We start from the raw sequence: 23,110 nt of genomic DNA on the forward strand, positions 1-23,110 counted from the left end.
ATTACAGTGTCTATTTCCTCAAGATCCACAAGGCAAGGTCAAGCAGCCTAGTCATACAAGGTGGTTGAGCTATGGAGAATGTGTACTTCGGATGAAAGATATTTATCCAAGTGTTGTACTTAGTCTTGAAAGGGAATGTGAAGAAAGAAATGATGCAAGGGCTCGGGGTCTGTGTTCTTATGTGACTGAATTCTCATTCATTGCAACACTGTTGTTAATGTGTGACGTATTACCCATCATGAACCGTCTTTCTAAAATATTTCAACAGGAAAATGCTGATTTGAGTATTGTGAAGTCTTTTGTAGATTCAACCATCAACAAACTTCAGAGACTGAAAGATTTTGAAGGATTAAATGAGAGGGAAATTGCATCATATTTGGAAATGTGTGCAAGTAAAGGTGTCTCAGTTCACACCAAGCCAACAAATGCTGCTCATTTCAAGAACATTAAATTACAGTACCTCCAAACACTAATTGAAAACATTCAAGTCAGATTTACCGATTGTGACATTCTAACATGTTTTTCCATTTTTAACCCTACACATCTTCCATCTCCTCATGACCATCGCTTTGATGTGTATGGAACAGAAGCTATAAAACTGTTGTCTGCAAGATTTGGATTAGAATCAAGACTTTGCCTACAAGAATGGTGTGAAATCAAGCAATACATGGCTGATAACCACAGGAAAAAGACTTGTACAGAAGTGGTCCACTTTCTTTGCACTGACAAAACAATTGGCAGTTTGTTTCCAAATATAGCCAAACTCGCACAAGTGTACAGAATCATTCCACTTCACACAGCTGACTGTGAGAGAGATTTCTCTCAAATGAAGCTCATAAAAACTGACTTGAGAAACAGACTGAGTGAGTTCACGCTTGATTCCCTGCTTCGCATTTCGCTGGAAGGTCCAGATGTCCAAGACTACCCATTTAAAACTGCAGTTCAGCATTGGGCAGCACAGAAGAACAGAAGAATTCGCTTGAAATAGAAGTGAACGTTAACGATGGTTGAGAAAATTTGGTTAAATTTAAACGGGGGTGTTGTTTTTCCTAAAACAATTGACGTTAAAGTTGTGGTATTTAATTTGCTGTGTCGCCATTTTTTTGCAGGCAACCCACACTCACATTTTCCTAGCTACATAACATCCCTTGCGGTAATGACCTGTAAATAAAATCACAACAGTATTTTAATTATTGTAATCAGTAGTATTGTATTTTCATAGGGATGTGCGAAAGTGACTTCATCCACACGAAATGAAAGTGAAAGAGAAAATTTATCAAGTTTCGCGAAAGTGAAACGAAAATAAATTTTTCTATGAGATAAATCTATTCTTATCGAAAGTTAAGCGAAATTTTTTAATTAACAAAGAAATAAGTGCCCCAAAATTTGCTCTTTAGTAAAAAATTCTATTACATAATCATTTTGGTGCCTTTTGATGTATCTAAAAATGACAAGTTCATAAACTCATGTTTGATGACATGCTAGCAGGATACAATATAACCTTAAATGTCAATTGAAATTTTTTATAGATGGCGAACCAGTAAAATGCTTGTGTTACTCCAGTTTAAGGTTGAGATGCACTAAAGCTACATGAACTTGTTTCAGATTTAAAATTAGGCTTTTCTAATTATGTGCATGGTACTGATGAAAAAATACGTGACTACTGCGGAACGGCCGCCATCTTGCACCACTGTCACACATGGCTAGCTCAGGAAGCTGTAGACCAGGCAAAGGGACATCGTCAAAACAAAACATAACAAATGGATGCTGCCAAGTGGTCATTATACGCAGTGACTTGTTGACCTTTTTGTCTAATTGGCTGTATATTATGAGAATTTTATATGCCGGACAGAGTATGTAAAATTTAAATAAAACCGACGACAATGTTTTTGTTTGGCCGTGCGCGAATAAAAGTAGGTACGTTCTTTGTTTATGTGTATACGGTAAATACTAAATAGTGTACTAACAGTTCTGGAATGTATGTTTTACGAATATAGTACCTACACTACTGTTTGAAAGCAAATGAAACAGGTAATTTTTCAAATATTGCATGATTTTGTTTTGATACCTAGGCCTACTGTAATCACGTTTGAATTTTGTTTACTTTATCGGCCATGTTTGTTCACATTATGATTTTACCGTATTTTCATTAACGTCAGGGGCGAAGCCGGGGGGGGGGGGGGGTTAGGGGTTCTAACCCCCCCCCCCCAGCCACTATTTTTTTTTCTTATCTGAAAGCAGGTTAGCTAAAAGCCTGGGTGTCTTACTGCTATCACCGGCCACTACACTGGAGGGGAAGAGTAAGCGAGCCCTACAGATTCTCCTTCCCTTCCTCTACCCCTGTCACGAGCAGAAGCTATAAGGCTGTGATGCCGTGACGGGTCCCCAGTTTTATAATATCTTACACCTATTGTATTTAACCAGCGCGGTAATTATAAGCAGGTGGTGACTGGGTAACTCTTCAAGCTAAAGCTAATTGTAATTGTTTCCAGGAATAAGCCAGTTCTGCCGAAACCCAAATATTTTTATTCCTTTTTTTTGTATTGTCGAGCTTCGAGTATGATTTATGATTTTGAGTATGATTTATGATTTTGAGTGGACGTGGACAAGGCACTTGGATTGATTAAAATATCTTTAATTAATTTCTTACTTCATCACTCATACAATTTTTTTATTAAAAAATTAATAATATTTTTACCATTACAATATTTAAAGTTAAGTACCGAAAACTGCTCAAATAGCACTATTTTACACCTTAAAATCCAAATTTTTCCGGGGGAGGACCCCCCCCACCCGCCGCTTTAATGGGGGGGGGGGGGGGGGCATGCTTCTTAACCCCCACCATACACAAATCCTGGCTACGTTACTGATTAACGTGAGTTTTTTTCATCACCACATAAATTAATCTTAACGGAAATCTGTTTATTAAATTACAAGTTCTTTTTCAACTAGAACAAACGAACATCGGTAAGCTATTGAACTTTCGTTTGGCTCGAAATATTTCGCTAAAAATGAATTTCGACAGATGAAATTCTTACCGAAATCGAAAATGAAAGTAGCAAAATTTCGATTTCGGTTTACCGAACATTCGCACAACCCTATACAGTAAACTCCCGGTATACCGCGCCCCGATAGATCGCGGAATCGGGTATATCGCGGGTCAAACCATGTCCCCCAATCAAAAATGAATAATAATAATAATAACACAGTAGAACCTCGTTAATTCGTGATGGTCGGGACCGAGATAATCACGGATTACCGAATTTCACGGACTAGCGATTAAAGCCCGGAAGGGCTTGTCAAGCTTCTCAGATACCGGCGTGCAGCTGGGTTAAGGCCAAGGTCATGTGACGTAACATCTACCGAGGCTTACTGCGCCTTGGCAGCAGATGGATAAAAAATAGTAAACTCTCCATTATTCGTGTTAATTGGGACCCGCCGATGCCCGGCTAATTAAAATCCTGTAAAAAAAAAAGTAATAAACCCGGATAATCCGTTCACGGTAAAGACCGTCTTCGAATTAGTCTCGGCTTAAAAAAATACGGCACTGCCTAGCCATTAGTTCACGGTCATTTACAACAGCCGAAGAGAGAAAGATAAGATCGTGCTGAACTTGCACACATAAATTTTGGGTAGCCCCCCCCCCCCCCCTCCCGCTCAATCATCCCACTTCGTCCAGCCGAATGCCAGCCAGACACGTCACTCGCCAGGCGCCTGCCGTGCTTTGGCGGGCGGAAACAAACAAAGGGAGACGGGAAGCAGAAGTCAGGACATCCCCCTCAAGTTTAAAGAGTGACAAATGTGACAGCTGAAAGGGGGACGACACAAAGGGTCGGTACAAACAGCGTTGCAGAGTTTGGCGGCCCATGCGAAGGCTTGCAGTGTTTGCCGGCCGCCGGCCCGCGTGACGTTAATTTTAAGCGCTGACAATTTTTACTTCTCTTTTTTTTTCTGCACTTTTAAATCGTCCCGGATTATCCGATTCCCGAATTAGCGCGTCACGGATTAACGAGTTTCTACTGTAATAATAATGGAATAAATGATTGACAGCCGATTAGGATAATTTTGCGTTGTAACTCACAAACTAAGCATCGGGCAGAAAAAAGCCTAGGCGTAGAAAATGTCCGCAGTGAAATTCTAAACAAGATATCTCCGTACATTATTCCTCTATCTTGTAGTGTTTTCAAATAATGATCCAATCCAGACCAGTGTTATTTTCTGAAACATTAGTTCTTAACATTTTTTTTAACCCACAAATAAAGCATCGGACAGGGGACCCGATAAAGCCTACCGTCCAGCGACATTATCCAGCGTGACTCGGCTGGGGATTGATTTTGGATAGGTTTGGTTGACGGCAAGCGCTGGGAGGGGAGAGGCGAGCCGAGAATATGCGACCAAGACACCCGGGTAGATGGGAGGAGTGGAATATAAGCGCCAGTGATGAGAGGGGCGATTAAGCCGAAAGGGGGGAAGTCTGGTGACCTTGAGTAGTTCACTCATTTCCGTCTGCACACTTCTCGTGGTCACGTGTGTTGACAAGCGGAGACATATAAATGTTTTGTTACAACTTGAACCTACAGACGTAATATTATTCGTTGTATTATACACGTTCATCTTTTTACTTTGGTATAATGTTTTAACATTAAATAATAAAGTAAATCAGCTAGCGTAATTTTAATCTTTGCCGAGGAATTCCCAGTGGTCCAATACTTACGTGAACCATACTGTACCACGTTTGCCGTGAGGTAGTAAACAAGCCCCAGAAATGTTTATGTGTAGCGGCCTCCCGACCTCTAACCAGAGGCTGGGGAATATAACACTTGCCGATCCGAGCCACATACACTCAGCAACTCGACACAGCGTTTGATGGAATAAGTAAAGACAACGTTTAACAGACTTTTTAATACGGCGCCACTGATTGCGCTAAAATTATTTTGGCGCAATTTTTGTATCCCACATGTGACCATTTATAATTTACTGTAAGCATGGATAACAAAGTTTAACCACTTTACACGATAGACGATTCTTTATTTTATATTGTACGAATGCTAGAATAGTTTTTCACGTATCTGCTGCATACTTCTGCAAAAGACACGCTATTTGTAAGTACGTAAATCTAGAATTTTTATTTTGTCAATCAAACTCGGTACTTTGCGATTCATATTCGGTTTGAAGTATTACTATGGCCTTTCTATTTAGAAGACTTTGACCACAAAATCGTGTGTAACCGCACACACTGCACTTACTTTGTTACGGACACTCAGACGAAGCAGATACTGTGGCTGACACCACGAGACTGGCAGCAGCTTGTGTGCCGCACGTGTGTATGGCGGCGCTCGTAGGCCGTGCGACAAACTGTGCGTGGCATGCGGAAAAATAAAAAAATAAAATTCAACATTTAATATTTATATTTACAATTTATTATTTTTATTTTTTCACCCGCGTTTAGTGAAAACTGCGGATGCAAAGTCCGCACAAAGGCGGGCCGTCTATACTGTGCGTGCTTGCCGACCTATTAGAACACAGGCGGTGTTTTATGCCTTTTGACCTTGGTCACATCGAAACATCGCGGTTATGCAACAACGCGGGTAAAAGTTATGTCCCCCGACAACCGCGTTAAATAGGGAGTGTACTGTATTTTCATATTCAATGTTTTATCTAAATTGGGTAATTCGGAAGTGTACCCCAGTAGTGAGTGTAGATTACCATTGTGTATTCACCCAGGTCATAATTATCATTTTGGATATTGTAATACCATTGTGTTTTGATTTTCGTAAAGTAAAGAGAACAGTGAACAACATTTTAAGCCTTTTATTGTGTTTGTGCTCAAGTCAGAGTAAGAGTATTAGATGCTTAATTCAGGGTAACTCCAGCTTGCCTCTGAATTTAAATTTAGTGTCACCACCAACATAGAAGCCACAAACCTTCCTTAGTTTCCACATTGAAATTCAATTCTATATAGGTGATATTCATACACAGTAACTCATCATAGAAATTTAAATAAAATCATGAAATAACATTCTGTGTAGCAAATATCAAATTTACAGAGTAAAAATTTAAGTATACTAAAATCCAAAAGGATTTTTTTGTGAATCCCACTGAAAATTTGAAAATCCACATAGTAAGTGTTGCAAAAGATAACTTTGAATATATAGTGGTTCCCTTTATGTCAATTCAATCTTGACGTAAAAAGAACTGTGCATACCCATTATTCATTCCAGTGTATCACACTGTTGTTCTGCTAACACAACAGTTTATAGTGTATCCTAAAATAATATTTATATTTTCAGTAGTTCTTAAATACATACATTACCTTTCTGAAGTTCTTCACATTGTTCAGCTATTCAAAACATAATTTAGGCACTTTCTGAAATTTGAAGACGAATACAAAGAGAATGAGCAAACTTATGAATCCGACAACGGCACAACATTTGCAGCCATTTCCAAGCCCCCGTGAATTGCAGACAGTGTGAAAAGTGACAGAAAATAGACATCTGATTTAGATTACAATCCATCTTCAGCAAATCTTTTATAAAAGTTATAAGATAAGACTTGGATCATTAGGAAGGTACAAAGGAGATAAGCATGCAATAAAATGTTTGAAAAACTGAAACCTCAATTGAGCAAATAATATATAATCTTGACTAATTTTGAAGATTAAAAATTGAGAATGAAAATACTTATATGTACTGAAATTTATTAAAGTTACAGAATTATTTGTTACTTATTTACAGGTACAACAGTTTGTTTAAATTTGTCTATTAGGCCATTTTTCTGTTATGGGTGCCATAGCATGAACATTAAGTATACATATATGATATTTTAATGTAAGTACCTACGATATTTGGAAGTATAAATGTATATGATAAAAACACATCTTCTCTAAAGAGTATGCTTTGACATGCTTCACATGTTTTTCTAAAAGGCGATCACATTTTCTTAATTTAGCATCAATCATATAATATATATCATATAAATCCTACACCATATATATATTCTATACCATATCAGATATAATTTTAGTCCTAACAGTTTAAATGTTACACTTTTATTACATTACTATTTCTTTTCATATATTTTTTTTAAAAAATAATACATTATTGGGACCTCTATAATTTATATAGATACAACAGGTATTAGCTCTCACATACATTTGCAAGATTATATGAGTTACCTTATTATATAACCACTTCACATCTTTCTAACAAGAAAATGAGTGCATTATAGATGAAAAATGATATGAAGCATGAGTTAATGTACTTACAATTGTACTACACTTCAACATTGTAGTTTCATTCGAAGCATTTACACTCAGAAGCACTTTTTGTTAAGTTTATCATGGTCATAGATAGACTCTCAGAAAATTTGCGACTCATAAATTTACAAAAAAAAAAAAAAAAAAAAAGACCAAACACTTTTAAATAGTGGGGAAAGAGTTTCAATGCAAGTTAAATATGATTTGAGTTGTTTTTAACTCATGAATCACTTTTTTTTTAAGTTATTTCATTAAGTCAGTTTTTTTTATACATGAAACAGATAAGCATTTATGCAGCAGTATGACAGAACATTATTACAGTAGCCTAATGTGTCAGTCTGATTCAAGCAGCAGCGGGAGGCAGAAATGGTATTACTAGCATTTGAAAAATAAAACATCTTACTTGTTCACAGACCTTATAGTTAATGTGGCTATAAAAATTGTTAGATAAGCCACAGAACATCTGCACCTGGCTGTTTCAGGGCAGAGGACATCAAGGTGGAAGGAACAATGAACCAAATATCTCGGTGGTCCAAGCTGATTCAGTAGTCAACTGTCAACTCGTCCTCACTCACAAGCCTTCACGGGCACGGCAAGGTCAGAGTTGGCGACAGACAGTTATGTCACTTCATCTCTTATCATTTCTTAATTGCAATGCATAATGTTTTATGCCCCTCCCACCCCTTCCTCTGATAGGAATGTTTCCGTCTCAGTGAGCCACAAATATTTCCAACCCAGATGATGATGTCACTATTCTTGTGAGGAGGAGGGGATGTTTCCTGATGGAGGTACTGATATAGGTACTGAAGACAGTACCAGGAATTCCCGCAGCTTCTCCATCTAATGAATGTAGATATACACTTATTCTTATTAAATAAGTACTAAAATTAGCTCCTCATAAAATATTTTGTTGCAAGTGAGATCTAAGTGGAAAAAATTTTACTTTAAGTAATTTAATTTTTATTAATTTAGTGTAAAAGCAAATTTGTTTAGGGATCTTGGAATTTTGCTAGAATCTAAATTACTACCTATTTCATTTACATATTCCATATTTATGATCTGATGTGAATAGAACTCTTGCTCTCATTAAATTTATAACATTCAATTCAATGCTTTTAATGTTGATTCCTGTCTCAGTCTTTACATAACATTAATTAGAACTCAACTGTAATATGGATCAATTATACGGAATACAAAATACAGATATTAAAATACCTTATTTTAACTGTCAATTTCAACTTTTGTTATGTTCATTAAATAAGTCAAATAATATAGTTTATAGGAAAGAAAAATTTTAATAAGTATAAGAGTTTAATTCCTTTAATAAATAAAAAATTTCTATTAAGAAAATATAGATCACATTAAATATCTATTCTAGCTTCTTTTTCTTTTTTATCTGGTCTACTTGCCTTATTTTGTTTGTATAATTTTGGCTCAATTTGTGCACTGTTCTTTTGTATTTTTGTATCCGTCCATTTTTGTTTTATATAACCTTGTTTGTATGATTCTGTTTTTTCTTTGTGTGTTTATTTTTTGTATCAATTTAGGCTAATCATTTGCTGTTTGTAGACATGGTAAAATTATTAAATAAATAAATAAATTATGAATACAAAAAGTATCTTGTAGAGTAAATATTTATAATTTGCATTTTAATAAATACTTAAGTTTTCTCATTATTATTAATATTTTATTTGTCTTATATAATTGTAATTTTTAATTAATCTAACAATTTTCTACATATGTTAATTTAACCATGTTACTATCATAAAACTTTTTATTAGTTTAAGTAATTATTAGAATTTAAGTATTCATACAGATATTTGTATGTTGTGTTGACTTGTATTTGTTTTGTCTTCTCATTGTTCTTTTCTAGTTTTTGTTCTGTTAATGTATTTATTTTGTACTAGTCCTACATGTTGTGCCCACCGTTGGAGCCTTGTGGTGTTGGTGTGGCATGTTACAAATCAAATAAATAAAATAATTTCACACAGACAATCGTTTGGTATGCATGTCTTTCCCACTAAGAGACTTACACGAGAGTCCCGCTAATGCAGACGCTGCTTGTCCCGACATTTGTTAGTCCCAACGGAAAAATGTTTTGTTTTGTTTTGTTAGTCCTACATCAGTTCAGAGGTTAAAAACTTAGGTCTACATATACAGTAGTATTAAAACTAAAACTAGGCAGTAGCAAAAGTTGTATTTATGAAGGGAAAAATCCAGAAATTTTTATAGTTTTACCCCCATAAAACTTTTACTATGTGCATTTTAAAGCAAATTCCATTTAATTCTGACCCATCTAGTTCTTATGAGTTATTATCCATCCAATGCCAATGCATGCAAAGAAACTAATGCACAATTAGAAAATTTGTAACATGAATGAATATTTTCAAACACTTCCACACTGTCTACACATTCTCCACCAGACCCGACACCATGATATTTCCCGATAACCAATAACATGGCCGCTACTTACTCGACGTATCAGCGTCGTGCAACTGTTGTAACATGTTCGGTTCACTCACTTCAGTCATGTATTTCCTTTTGCGCTTTTTCGAAGGATCTATAAAAACAGTGATAATAATTAAAATAAACACAACAAAAAAAAAGAAATAATAATTCAAAATAACCACAAACAAAATTTTTTTTAAAACACCTATGTAAAAAAAAGTTTAAAAAATAAAAATTATAATGATGAAAACGGAAGTGTTTATAACAACACTTAAAAATACATTTCACCTTCACTGATTTTATACACATATGAGTTGAAGAATTAAAGAAAAAACACCATCATCAAAAATGCAAACTTTATTACTGCCAACTTCTCTAAATGAACATCAGAGGGTGCTATGCAGCCACAGAATAACGTAGCTCAATGTAGGAGCTCATAAATAATCATCACTACTACAACAGACAACACAATAACAAAACAATTAAAAGGAATTATGACATACTAAAGGTTTCTATATTAAAAATTACAAGATGTGTAGGTGACCAGCCCTATCATCAACTTTGTGCCCGAGCTGCCAACCTGACAATCTAAACCCAAAATGACGCTCTCTCACTGTATGATAAAATTCAGAACAATACACAACATTTCTTCAGAACTAGTAAATTCAAATCTTGCAAACTTCAAAAATAGCCCTACTATCTAGGGAAAGGCAAGATATGAATATTTCACATTTGTACATTCATAATGCATACATCAAAGTATAACCACCAACATTTACAAATACTTGTTAATCTATATTGGGATAGTGCAGTATTCATTTTAATATCCTGCCCACCTCTACTTCAAATGTGTTTCAGACCTTCCAAATATTATATCAGGTCAAGTACTCACCCACTCATTTTTTTAAGAGGCAGCATAAATGAAATAATTTCAGAAACAAATTACACTGCAAGAAAACTGAAATGTCTACACATATTCATACCCAAAATTCTTTCTAGAATTTCTTTCACATCATTACACACCTCACTTAATAGCCAAAACTTCAACAACGTTTTCAACAAATTCATCATCACAACATTCACTGACTACGCAGTGATAAAACAACATAAGACTGTTAAAATGGCTTGACAGTCTCTTGTGTATGAATTTGAATGTACTTGGAAACACATTTATATAAAACAATAACGTTTAGGTAATGTAAAGTGATTAGTTACAAATTCAGACAGTGAATCCTACGAGACATTATGATTGGGAAAATAAAAGCAAACTTGCATGTGTTCCTGATATGACCCTCAGTGCAAACAGGATTTATAGAGATTTAAAAATTCCTTTCCAGGAAAAATACAATATGGTCATAATGTTAGAAACATTCTGGCTAAAATCAATTCTTAAGTTGGTAAAATGACACACAACCAGTTAAACTTACTGCATATTACTTTATAATTAGAGGTGGGATGATACCACACTTTTGATACTCGATTATGTACTTTTTTTTCAGTTTGATACTTTCGATAATTTTGATACTCCAGGGAAAAATATTTTCCCATTAAGTAACAATTATTACAAATAACATAAATTAGTTTTAAACTATATAAATTCCCTCTTTATTACAAAAATACAAACTGCAAACAACTTTAAAGACTTGAGTATAAAAATCAAATATAAAAAATTGAAGCGAAATACAAACTATCTTCAAGAGAGTTAGCCCTTTATTTCCAGTACACTTTTTTTTACCGCGAACAAATGTAAATAAAGATAGCGCTCTCTTAAATAAAATTGCCGCAAACAATGATATTTCGCACTGGTGGATCCAATTTACGTCACTATACGACCGCGGCAATTGAAAACATTCATAATATCGATACAAATCTCTGGTACTTACCATACACGAGAGACGAGACACGTACTTACTCTATGATGTTGACTGTTATTACTAGGCGTGTTATTGTTACTATTGCGACGGATTGCAAGTGGAGTCAATTAATGTGAATTTGATGTGCTCAATATTTATACAATTTTTTTTTTTCAAATTTCCTGTGAATTCAATTTCAGAAGTGTAACGTACGAAAAACGTAACTTCTTGAACACCAAACAAAAAAAAAATTAACCTTACTTTACTGTTGTTTACTATTGGCAAGTTGCAGTAACGACTTATATAATTATAATTTATTCTGATGTAAGCCTATGGGTTATCATAATTACGGCTAATAAGCTGTTATAGTACAATAGAACCCCTGTCATACACTTTTCAACAAAGGGCACAAAAATGGTGTATGATGCGGGAACCTGTATGAAAAGGGAATGGCAATAATACATTTTTTTTTCAATCTAGCATACCAGCACAATGTCAGATTAAACTTAAATACATAATGTGTAAATAATTGCATTTAATTAATGAAAGATATTAATTCATCATTATATATACATATAATAAAAGCATCAGAAATGTAAAATACAGTCCATAATCAAGTAAAGCTGACATGAGAAACAGTGGCCTTACAAAATGTTAAGTCCTTTCTTGGAGGGGGGAAAAAGTCACCAAGCCTAAATTAGAAATAAAAAAAATTAGGCTATTGTAAAAAGAAAATCAGAAATTTTTGTTTGTTTGCTTCATTTTACAAACAACTTTATGCAACAGAACAATTTTCAATAAAATTTTAACTTGATAAACGTAAAATACAAAACAATTCGATCGTAAGAAAACAATAACAAACGGGTATATTCAGTTCAAAGATTAATGAATGCACAAAATATGATATCCGTGCCTTTGTAAAGCACGTGCACCATTTTAATAATTATTGCTAGTTTGCGCTACTAGTCTCACATGGTGCTGGCCATAGATGCTACTACCGAAGTGCAGTCTTCCTGATACTATACATATCTATAGTGCGATAAATTTATTTTCTTACGTTTGCAAAGGTAAACAATTAACGTTTTTCAAAATAAAGGCATCAAAACGTAGTTTATCAGGAGGAATATAACAAAAAAGTTTGTGAATTTTAGGTCTTTTACACTTCGTAAAAACGTATTAAACGGGAAATTAATGATTTTATAAGTGTATGTTCCAGGAAAGTAAAGCATTGTAAATATAGTACTTTCGGCGGGACCCAAATTAATCGGTGTATGACACGGGAAAATGTATGAAACGGGAACGTATCATCGAGGTTCTACTGTAGTTGAATTTTGTACGATGGCGACTCAAAACTTAATTCAACACAAATGAACAAGCATTCCGGTATCGAAAAAATGTATCGAAATTACAGTTTCGATACTCGATACTTTGCGATATAGTCAAGTACGAAGGTATCGAGGTATCGAGGTATCGAAGTATCGAAAATCCCATCACTATTTACAATGCAAGAAACACAATAGCCAAAATAATTATATTGCTTCCTTAATGAATCACCAGCCAGCTTCTCAACTTTCAGTATTGTAACACACTGCATTTCCGACAAAAAAATTACACAAGTATATAACAATGGACGTAAACTGAAAAATTAAAAAGATACAATTTTTATATCTCTAACACTTAAACTTAATTTACAGAATTAAATGTTCAAACAACTGACAGTAAATTTGTACAATAAAATATTTAAAATATATATAATAAGTGCTACTAAAATTTAAAACTTAGAGCTGAAAAATTGTGGTGTTAAAAGGCAAAGTGACATTACAAACATATCTGACTAAAATGTATTTGAGCAACAAATATCAATTAAAATTATTAATTTGTAAATGTTGCTCTGCTCAGACATAGTACTTACAAGCAACTTTAAGCGGGGACGGACTGGTTTATTTTGATTTCTGGGTGGAGCCAATTAGAATAAATAACTGACTAGCACTGACTAGAAATGCCATTAACAACCACTAAAAACAGTCAAACTTAAAACATTTACAAAATATTTCAATACACAACCAGTAACGAGGTCAAAAAAACCTTGCAGTCCCAAATTGGGCAGTGATTAAATCTAAAATTATATTGTAAAAAAAATTTTTAAACTACGTACATAAAAAGCCAACTTGCATAACGTTAACATAATGTTTCAAAATGTTGAATAGCTACATGGAAATAAATATAAAATTGCATATAATTTTCACCATTTACAAAAAATGTTTTAATAATAAATTTATATTATAATGAAAATATTTTTTGAAGCAAAATAAACTTAACTCCTTGCTTTACAAATATTTATACTTGAATTAATCGTAGTACACATGATATGTATGTTTATATCAGAATTGAAGAAATATAATAATGTACATAGTTTTGGATATTTGGGCAAAACCAAATAAATCTCACAAAAATGTTCATGGCCTTTCAATCCAACCATAAACTCAATTAAAATTTGTTCAGAAGTACCAACAAAAGCGGCTATTCAACAACTTAAAACCAATCAACACAATGATTCTCAAGACTTGCTATTTTGATAAAACCAAAACAAAGACATATATTGTCTGTAGTAAAGTTGATGTTATGTCCTCTTTTAAGCATTTGTTTAGACACATTATACTTGCAACCAGCCATGATTGCAATAATAGTCAAGTTGCACAACCAATTTTCAAAATAGTGTCCATAATTAGTATGATTAATTAAAAACTTTAAATAATTGGTAATGGATGTTTAGAAGTAACATATTTTAAATACTCAAATACATTCTTTCCTTTCCCAAGTTTTGTTGACAGAATTTCCCAAGTACATAATTGTGTTTTTCATAACTACTCTATGACAAGAGGACCATTCAGTAAAATGGTCATTATGATGAATATGACAGACATGAGATAGGCAGATATTCAAGTAAAGCATCCAAATAAAAGTCAAAATGGCACAGCCGTGAAGGTACTCTTGAGTGGAACATTACAAACATCCGACAACAGGAGCGCTAAACTAAAAGCCCGGCCTGCAGAGAGTGGAGCAGCATCAGACCAGCGTGAGCACACAAACCTGATGAACTGATAAAAGGCAAAGACGTGAGAGCTGAGAGAAACACAAATGACCATAGGAAGAAACAAGAGCAACCACAATCGACATAGAGGTTCAGCCTTTGTAGGTCTGAAGTTAGTCTATTTCATTAAACACCTACAGAAGTACCAGACCAGTACGATATGCTCAGAGACAAAGAATAATTTCTTGAAACATTATCTACTTCAACTTATTAACTTTTTGGTTTTGTGTCCTTTCATTATTTCACTTAAGTCATACCTGATTACACTCCATTCTTTGCAGTGAATCGTTGTTACTTTTCCTACGGTTTTTCTAGACTCCATTGCCATTTCGCACTGAAAGTCAACTTCTTTTGAACGGGTATAGAAAACGAAGGGAGAATGTTGATACGCGCTCCCTTCCCTACTCCCCCATTGTCCTGCTTGCCCCTCGCTCTTCACCACTGAGCTGACAGCTCACAGAACTGCTGGCCCATACAATATAGTGACCAGAGAAAATGCAAATGAAAAAAAAAACTTTCAGCACTGCAGTCACAACCTCATGACAGTTAAATGAATAAATAAAGAAATACATGGTACTATATACTAGCAGTACAAAACTTCATAGTTAATGGATGTACAGTACATACATGTGTAACAAAATAGTTTCATTAATAGAAAACTATAAATTTAACACACATTCTACTTCACATACAGAGCAAGGTGAATTGATAATGAAGCTTAAATCCTTACTTCACCTGGAATTTTAACATGTCACAGTTTACTTAGCAATAAGCAAGATAGTAAATATCAAATTTTGGTTATACTGAATTACACTGTAATAAATTTTTTACCCTCATCAACATTTGAATGAGTTGCTTTCATCAATTCATGCAAAAATTAACCATGCTCACAAAATTTTGCTAGTTTTCACAAAACTAAAATGTGTTGATAATCCTACTAAATTTTCTAGTACTATTTGATGTACTGTAATAATACCAAAAATAAAATATAATATGAAAAATAGAGTCAATTAAAAATTTGGACATATCTCATATATAAATATTAAAAAAATGTTTATTAAATAATAAAATTACAATAAATTATTTTATACATTCTGTACAAATTGTGTCTGAGAAAAGTAGATTTAAAGAGGATACAGATGCAATTTACATAATGCAGTTATTATTTCAAGTCAACTACACAACTCACTGACCAATGCAAAAACTAATAGAATAAATCAATTAAATCAAATATTTTTAATGCTACCAACTCTACTTTCTTTTTCTGCTTGGCTTTACTTCATCTTTTGCAAATTAAAATAAACAGCATGTTCTTAACTAGAAAGCCAGACCTAGACAGAAAGAGGGCAGATGACTTCCAGGATTAGATTATTGCATGCAACATCCGTAGCGAAAGTAAATTTTTCTGCTTTACGTTGAATTAAATTTACAATCAAGTGCTCCAGGATTTGCGTGACGACTGTTCTAACATAGTCTGCTGCATGATTTCGTACTAGAATATTTAGTAATCCTTGACTACATTGTTCTCAACTTGAAACTATGAGGTTCTCCTGATAGCACAAATATTTCTGTCAAAGCATTTCTCACTAACAGAATAGTTAATATTGGTTTGCTTTCCATTACTATCATGAAGGGCTATTCCTGTAAATTTATCACGATAGCTCTTTTGCAGTTGAAGGTTGGTCACAAATTATGACACTACATTTAGTAAATGTTATTTGCAATGACAATAAAATGATGTAAACTACTCTGCATGTGATACTACACCTTAAGATCGTGATACTACAACTTAAGATTTTTCATTCAGGTACTTTATATGAAACAACAAGACAATGTTAAATGTCAATTTATGCAGATAGAACTGTTAACATATTTGCTGATTTAATTTTTTTTAAATTAATTTTTGTAAAATATAAAATAAAAAGTGTGGGTAATTGCCAATTGGTTAACTCATTTAATAACCCCATGAGCAAAGGCATGTTTCTATTTAACACATGATTTACAAAACATGAGAAGTTCGCGACATTTTAAGTAGATAGGGAAACATATCACTTTCCAGAAAAAGTATTCTACCATTTCTTAAACTTACACTTTCTTACGCTCTGATACTTTTTTTTCCCCTTGAACTGAAGAATTTAAATTTCCAACCATGGAAACTACGTTATACTAGTAACTATTTCTCACAATCCAATCACAGTTTCACTGCACTCCCACAAACATTGTAGTGTTATTGTTTCAGCCCTGCTCTGGATGTCAAGTCTCTAATATGAGTACACAATTACACAGTAGACTCCCGACTAGACATGGTAATGACTGGCAAGAGGTACATGGGTAACCAAAAATCACAGTTAAAGCAATGTCAAAATAAAACCGCTTGGTTATTAAATATCTTTATCCTGATTATCTAGACAAACACCGTATAAGGTTGTACATAATAAGTAGTAAGTGTTGGACGTAATTTTCAAAAAAATTTGTAGTACAGAAACAACCGCGCCATGCCGGCGCCAACCTGAGCGCGGTTCACAAGGGCACGTGGATAGAACACATGCATGCACTGCTTAAAGGGGTGTGTTTATAATTTGCTCCAACAGTTTCAAAGTTCGACATGATACATACTAACACCAACTATGTATGCACTGTGTCTGGCAGCATTTTTTGTAGCATATAATGCAAAATATCAAAAAAATAAAAAATAAAGTCAAAAACAATTTTATTGATAATGGTTAATGGAAGTAAAATACGGCACAGTTAACCCGCAGACCAGGTAACCTGCAACCGGATATCGGGAGTCTACCGTATGAATACATTCAACTCATTCATTCATACACTGATATTGCTTACCAAATAAAAATTTTACCTATGAAACTCTCAATGTCAATTTTTGTTCTGTCAATTTCCACATACTGTAAGAAAATTACAAAAACATTCTCACAGGAATGTTCATTAACACTATATTTTTTTAAAGCACGTATCAAATTTGTTTGTAAAAAAAGTGCTCCTTTTCAACTAAAATATCTCTTAAACTCCAACCACAAAAAAGAAAACTTAATATTTAATAGTTTTTTTACTATATTAACTAGTTTTAAACCCCAATTACTCAGAGTGGCCTTATGTATCAATGTACTAAATATATGATAGTTTTAAGGGAGCACTACTGTAACAATAAATATTTCAAATTTTGTATAAAATTCTTTAAGAGGTAGATTACTGACAACGTAGTATCTATAAATGTTTCAAAAAAACATTTCAATTCTTTGTGATTTACATGTGACTTCAAAAATGTTGTAAACTTGTACGTAGAGAGCGAAAATCTAACCATCAATTCTGTAGTTGCCCATAGCAATCTGATTAGTTAAATAGCCAAAAATAACTTTAGAAAGTGTAAAGTAATTATAAATAAAACCTTTTGGATTGCTAGAAAACAACATTCTAAATATTGCTCTATCTTAAATCATTATAAAATTTCATGAAAAATCTTTGGAGATATATGAACTTCCAAAATTATAAATATACTTAGGTACCTGACTACTGTTTTGTAAATAATTTGCCCCTAAAGTCAGAAAATCAAAATTCCACATTAGTATTAGAGCACTTTACACAACATTCATAGAAAAATTATGATACAAAATAAGGCATTTTCTGTTTAATATGGCCAGGGATTTTGCCACAAAGTGAAAAAATTACCTGAAAGACCACAATACTTTCAAAATACAAACACACTCTGCAGCGAAAAGCAATACACAACACATACCACATGCTTTCCAGCTTCTATGGACATCAAGCATTCATATAGGTGTATCAAAAACAGAAAAGCAATGAAAAATTTTGAGACCAACAGGGCTGTACAAGAATACATATCATAAAAAGCTAAAAACCAAAATCATGCAGTTTTTTTGTTTAAAAAAAAATCATAAATATTCCTTATGAGGTGATACTGTAATGTAACAGCTGAATAAAACTGGGGAAGGCAACTACACTGAGTTTAATATCCAACTCATTTCTTATAAAAGTACAAAAATATTCGTGAAAATTTGTAATTGCAAGGGGCTGGAACTGAACCTACAACTTTCGACAGAGCCATGTAGTTACAAAGACCTCTACCCATTAGTTGTCAAGATTACAAGTCTCGCCAAACAGGCAGCTTTTCTTTATTTAACAAAACAGATAACAGTTGTGGTAAACTTGTAAGTTTAGTGTGGTTGTTTATGTGAAAGTATAATTATACCATGTTAACCTGAATATATTCCTACAATTTTTACCAAAACTATGGAAACTAAAAATACATCAACTTGTATTCTGTCATTGGGAACGGTTTATTTGAAAAACTGCAGGCTTTGCCTATTAAATGTGTCACTTAAGACACTTTAGACCACTTCCTGAACCCCCAATTAGTTGAAAAACTAAACCCACATCACTTATGCCTAAACCTCTGCACAGGCATGACTGACGCAGGATGAATGCAACGCCTCTTCTACCTTTTCACCCTCCCAGGCAACCAGAACATCATATACCACCCCATTCTCTGCTTTCTGAACAGCTGCTTTTCAACTAAAAACATAAAAAAAAAAATTTCTTTTCCTAACTGCAGCTTGATGTTTCAAAAGAGGCGTGTAAAATACTCTACTGACAAAAGTGGCACCAGAAAGGGTTTAGTATATATGGAAAAAAAATGTATTAATTTAAATAACTTTCAAGTGCTATGTACCTGAATTGGGATTTCTACTCCATGAAGCATTTTTCATAAATTCATCATCAAAAAGTTTGGGGTCACATTGTTTTCAGGTAAATACGGTATATACAATATGTAATAAAACATTTAGTCTTATTGATTTTAATTTAACCATTAAAAAATAATATGTATGTCAATTACAAGAGAACACATCAAAATAAGTGAAAAAATGCTGAATATTTTGCACCACCTTTTAAAATTGAACACATATCTGACATCAGGATCTGAACTTTAGAAATACTTATTATACAAGAGTGCCCTTTTGCAAAATATATGGATTTGACTTCTTGGGAAATTAATGATGAAGTGGAATTTACTGTAAGGAGATAAGTTGAGTATAACATAACTGCACACTCAAATTGAATACAGCATTTTACAGGAAACAGTTGAGTGATCTCTTTAAGGATAGCGTACAACAGTTTCCTTGTATAAAATACTATAAGTTACCAATTTTTAGGGCTATATCACTGAGTAACTTCAAGCAACATAGCTGACTGAATCTAAAAATTTTCTTTGACCGGTTACATGACATTCTTTAGTTTATTGTTATTTGTATTCACACTGAAATAATGTTGTCAAATCTCATTCACAGCATAAATTGCGACCACTAACTACACTGACTATCAGCACCATGATCTAAAATAATAATCACAATCTTTTGTAATTTGTCACATATGTACTTGTACAACCCTGTATGTACAAAGTTAAGAGAACATTAAAAGTGTCTAGTAACAAACTAACTATGAAACTATCACAATGAAAATATTAAAAAACAAAATTTTGGGGGGAAAATCTAAAACTTTAAGTAACAACAAAATATATCTACATTTAGTTCCAAAACACACATCAACAACTCTGTTTGATCAAACAAATGTAATGCAAACCATAAATAAATCAAGTGTAGATATCCCTGTTCTTGGTTGGAAGAATAATCCTGCTCTCCTCGCCAGTTGCCAGAATGCGGCCACCCTCCACGGGGCTGTAGTAGAACGACGTCTCGTCGAACTCGGAAGCCGTGGCGTGAGGTGCCATGTCAGTGTACAGGGCGTAGTGCTCCGCCTCCGTGGCATCCGGCTGGGTAGGGGAGGGGGGCGTGACCGCCACCACCACCTCGTCTTTATCCTGAACCGACTCTGCGGTCGACAGATTGCCAATGCTCCCCTCCCTCGACACGCCGCTACGCGGAGTTCCAGATTTGTCCCTTTTGCCGGACTTGCCTTTCTTAGAGAACAGCTTCTGGAACAAACTGGGTTTTGGTGGCTTTGCAGTGACTGCAGGCGTGTCTGGCAGATCTTTGCTCGGAGCCTGGGTTACCGACTTGACCGGCTGCGGAGACGGAGGTGGCTCGTAGCTGAGCAAGTGCTCCGGTCGGGCCGGAGGAGTGGGCGGACTCTTGCGAACTCTCTTCGGAGGTAGAGGAGGTAGTTTGGAGTCTGGAGAATCTGGCAATACCGTGTTTTCCCTCTTCGTGGTGAGGTGGGGTGGCACGGACGGTGCCGTCTGCGACACGGATATGAAAGGGGCGGGAGGAGTCACGTCTTCGTAACCCGTCGGCTCTACTGGGTTCTTCATGGCCAGTTGCAGACTCGAGTAGGTCTGGCTGTCATCAAAATATTCATCTATAGCCATCTCCACGTCTTCTGGAGAGTGACTGACCACGTCCACAGATGGGGAAACTTTCCCGATGTCTGGGTTCATGAGACGTGCTCGTGTGTCTGAATATATCTCATCCAATTCTGCAACCTGAGTCAAAAGCTCATTAAGTGAATTGCAAGTCTCGCTGTCGGACATAATAACATCTACGTTCTCACCTTGCTGTGCCAATCCTGGTTCATCTGTCTTCTTCTCCAGTGAGGTTAGAGATTCAATATTTGCATTGTCATCAACCTCAAACTCTGATTGTGTTTTTGTCCATTTCTTCACTTCGGAGTAGTCGTACAAATTTTCTAAAGGTGTTTCTTTCAACTCCTGAGAAGCCGGAACATCACCCACAACAATAACGTCATCATCCGTTGGCGTCTTTTCCTCGATGCCAGATTTAGACATATCAGAATTCTTCAAAAATGGACTCTTATCTACTTTCGGTAAGTCGGCAAAGCTCACGTGAGGAGTGGCAGAAGACTGTTTGCTAGGTGCACTAGCAGCTTGAGCTTTAGGACCTACGCGTGTGAGAAGGGCAGAGTTGGTAGCCAGAATGCTCGAGAAAATAGTGTAATCACCCTTCTTAGCAAGAGCCCTGCGGAGTGACCAAAAAGCTGGCCTACCTGAGTCCAAGGGAAGGAATTCGAACGGTAATGGTTCGCTGGTCGCCCCATCTGACGGCCTCCGCAGCTGGACAAATGCTTTGACTGGAGCATCTGTCTCCAGAGTCCGGTAGCGAGGTGTTCGGAAGGCAATAGCAACCTGCTTGTGGACGTTCGTGGGTTGGAAGTCACCTCGAGCCTCCCAAACAGGCTTGTTTTCATTACCTTCAAAGAACCTTATCTCAATATCCTCTGCAACAATACCAAACAGAGCACACGATGTCTTAGTATGATTAGCCCCTATTTAAAGAAAAAAATTGAAATACATCTTAAAGTCAGCAAACCCACACTTCACAATAACACCCCAATTGGTTCCAAGAAAACCGAGCTCTAATTGAATATGTTTTTTTTTCTTATAAGTGTGTAAGTCAATCAAAATAATTAGTTCTCCAAACAGGTAAGTGTGCATGCTGAAAGACATTTTAATCACGACACTACTCCCATTAAAATCAATTTTCCAGTACTAAAATATTTCCAAACACATTCGAAGTACATTTAAATAAATGTGTGAATAATATTTTGAGATTAAACAATCAAAAATTAAATTAGTGTAAAATTTTTCACTTACCATATGGTTTACATAACACAGTCTGGGAATAACATTACTAAATAGGCGATAACAACATTCCTGAGTTACAAAAGAATTTATATCATTTTTCAATGAAATTATGTTCTTTAAAAATAGTACACATCTTTTAATCATGCATTACAATTATCTGTACAATATTTTGTCAATTCATGGCTTCTCTAAGTTGTATGGAAAAATTTAATTGCCCTGTTTTGAAGAACAGGAACGAAGACTAACTTTTTCAAAAGTTCTGTTCTGTGGTAAACACTATAAAAAAATACATCACCAAAAATGCTATGTATGCGTGTTCAGGGCTTTAAGTGTTTGGTTTAGTGCCGAGTTCTCGGCTTCGCAAGTACAACCTTGTTGACAAACTGGAAACCAGTAAATATAGGTCTGATGAACTTTACATAAATAAAATAATAAATAATTTTAAAAAAAGTTCAAAACATTAACAACTGGATAACCATAACCTGGAACACCAAAATGGGATGGTCAACGATAGCTTAAGATTATAAACATTTTAGTTACCAATACTCATGTTGGAGAGCAGTGTTATTCTATGCTACGTATATGGCAAACAGAAGCTGTGATACGGTTCCAACATAAAGGCACACCTGAAGGTGCATAAAACAACACAAAAAGGGTGCCCAATTCATACAGAAAAATGTGACTCAGTACTTTGAGGTATAACCTGAAAGTTTTTCTACTTTTTTTGAGTTGTAAACATCTTACCTCTCTGGATACAGCGTTTGGTAGGAGTAATTTCATGAATGGAATGGAGTCGATTGGAACGGAAATGTGTCCCTAAACTCGGCGCTGCCATCTGTGGAAGTCTCAGAAATATCGAAAAGATGGCAGAC

General features: G+C 34.8%; 1 protein-coding gene across 6 annotated transcripts in view; it reads right to left on the reverse strand.

Moving 5' to 3' along the window:
• Positions 1-23,110, reverse strand: part of LOC134531173 (embryonic polarity protein dorsal-like) — a 117,116-nt gene that overhangs the window by 42,917 nt on the left and 51,089 nt on the right. For 5 of the 6 annotated variants that reach the window (XM_063366800.1, XM_063366802.1, XM_063366801.1 and 2 more), the window contains exon 7: positions 10,048-21,871. In XM_063366800.1, coding sequence (XP_063222870.1) covers positions 20,271-21,871 — 1,601 coding nt within the window. In that variant the 3' untranslated portion in view covers positions 10,048-20,270. Of the gene's footprint in view, positions 1-9,728; positions 9,816-10,047; positions 21,872-23,110 lie in introns of those variants that run through there. The other variant, XM_063366805.1, reaches the window with a different exon arrangement.

The sequence above is a fragment of the Bacillus rossius genome, chromosome 3 (assembly GCF_032445375.1).
Source record: "Bacillus rossius redtenbacheri isolate Brsri chromosome 3, Brsri_v3, whole genome shotgun sequence".
Lineage (NCBI taxonomy): Eukaryota > Metazoa > Arthropoda > Insecta > Phasmatodea > Bacillidae > Bacillus > Bacillus rossius.